General features: G+C 57.8%; 1 protein-coding gene across 1 annotated transcript in view; it reads right to left on the bottom strand.

Moving 5' to 3' along the window:
- Positions 1-882, bottom strand: part of SNX8 (sorting nexin 8) — a 38,115-nt gene that overhangs the window by 11,304 nt on the left and 25,929 nt on the right. Inside the window, exon 9 of the mRNA XM_005883376.2 lies at positions 688-837. Coding sequence (XP_005883438.1) covers positions 688-837 — 150 coding nt within the window. The remainder of the gene's footprint in view (positions 1-687; positions 838-882) is intronic.

Below are 882 nucleotides of genomic sequence, written 5' to 3'. Positions count from 1 at the left end.
GCAGTGGTTCTCAACCTTCCTCATGCCGCGACCCTTTAATACAGTTCCTCATGTTGTGGTGACCCCCAACCATAAACTTATTTTTGTTGCTACTTCATAACTGTAATTTTGCTACTGTTATGAATCGTAATGTAAATATCTGATATGCAGGATGTATTTTCATTGTTACAAATTGAACATAATTAAAGCATAGTGATTAATCACAAAACCAATATGTAATTATATATGTGTTTTCCGATGGTCTTAGGCGACCCCTGTGAAAGGGTCGTTCGACCCCAAAAGGGGTCATGACCCACAGGTTGAGAACCACTGCCCTAGGTCAGTGGGACCAGCAGGTGTGGCCGCAGCCTCCACGTCCCAGGGCACCACGTCTCCCGTCGGCTCAGGAGCCCCACCTGGGGATGGCCGAGCGCTGGGATCCCCACTTGGGGCCCCTCCTCCCCTCACGCCTGCCTCTCAGTTCTGGGATCTGCACTTGCGGCTCCTGGAGTCCAGGAGGTAGGACTGTTCCCACCTTGCTCTGCTCCCCTCGCCCTCCCCCTCTCCGTCCTCCCGAGTCAGGACGGCCTCACCAGCATCCGCTGCCCACGAGGCAGGAGATGTGCCTGCGTCCAGGCCCTGCTCTCCCACTAACGTTCCCAAGAAACTGCAGGGTCAGCTGCCGAGCCGGGCGGCGCGGGAGCCCACCTCCTTGTGGCCCTGGATCTGGGAGCTGACGAAGGCCCCGAGGATGTGGGAGGTGAGGGGCAGGTAGGCGTGCACCAGCTGCGTCTCCTGGTGCAGGCAGAACAGCGCGAAGTGGTTCCGAAGCTCCATCGTCTGGATGGCGTTCTCCTGCTGCAGACAAAGAGCCTCCTCGCTCCGGCCCGGCGGGCGGTCCGC

The sequence above is a fragment of the Myotis brandtii genome, unplaced genomic scaffold (genome assembly GCF_000412655.1).
Source record: "Myotis brandtii unplaced genomic scaffold, ASM41265v1 scaffold786, whole genome shotgun sequence".
NCBI lineage: Eukaryota > Metazoa > Chordata > Mammalia > Chiroptera > Vespertilionidae > Myotis > Myotis brandtii.
This window is presented reverse-complemented; position numbering and strand designations above follow the sequence as displayed.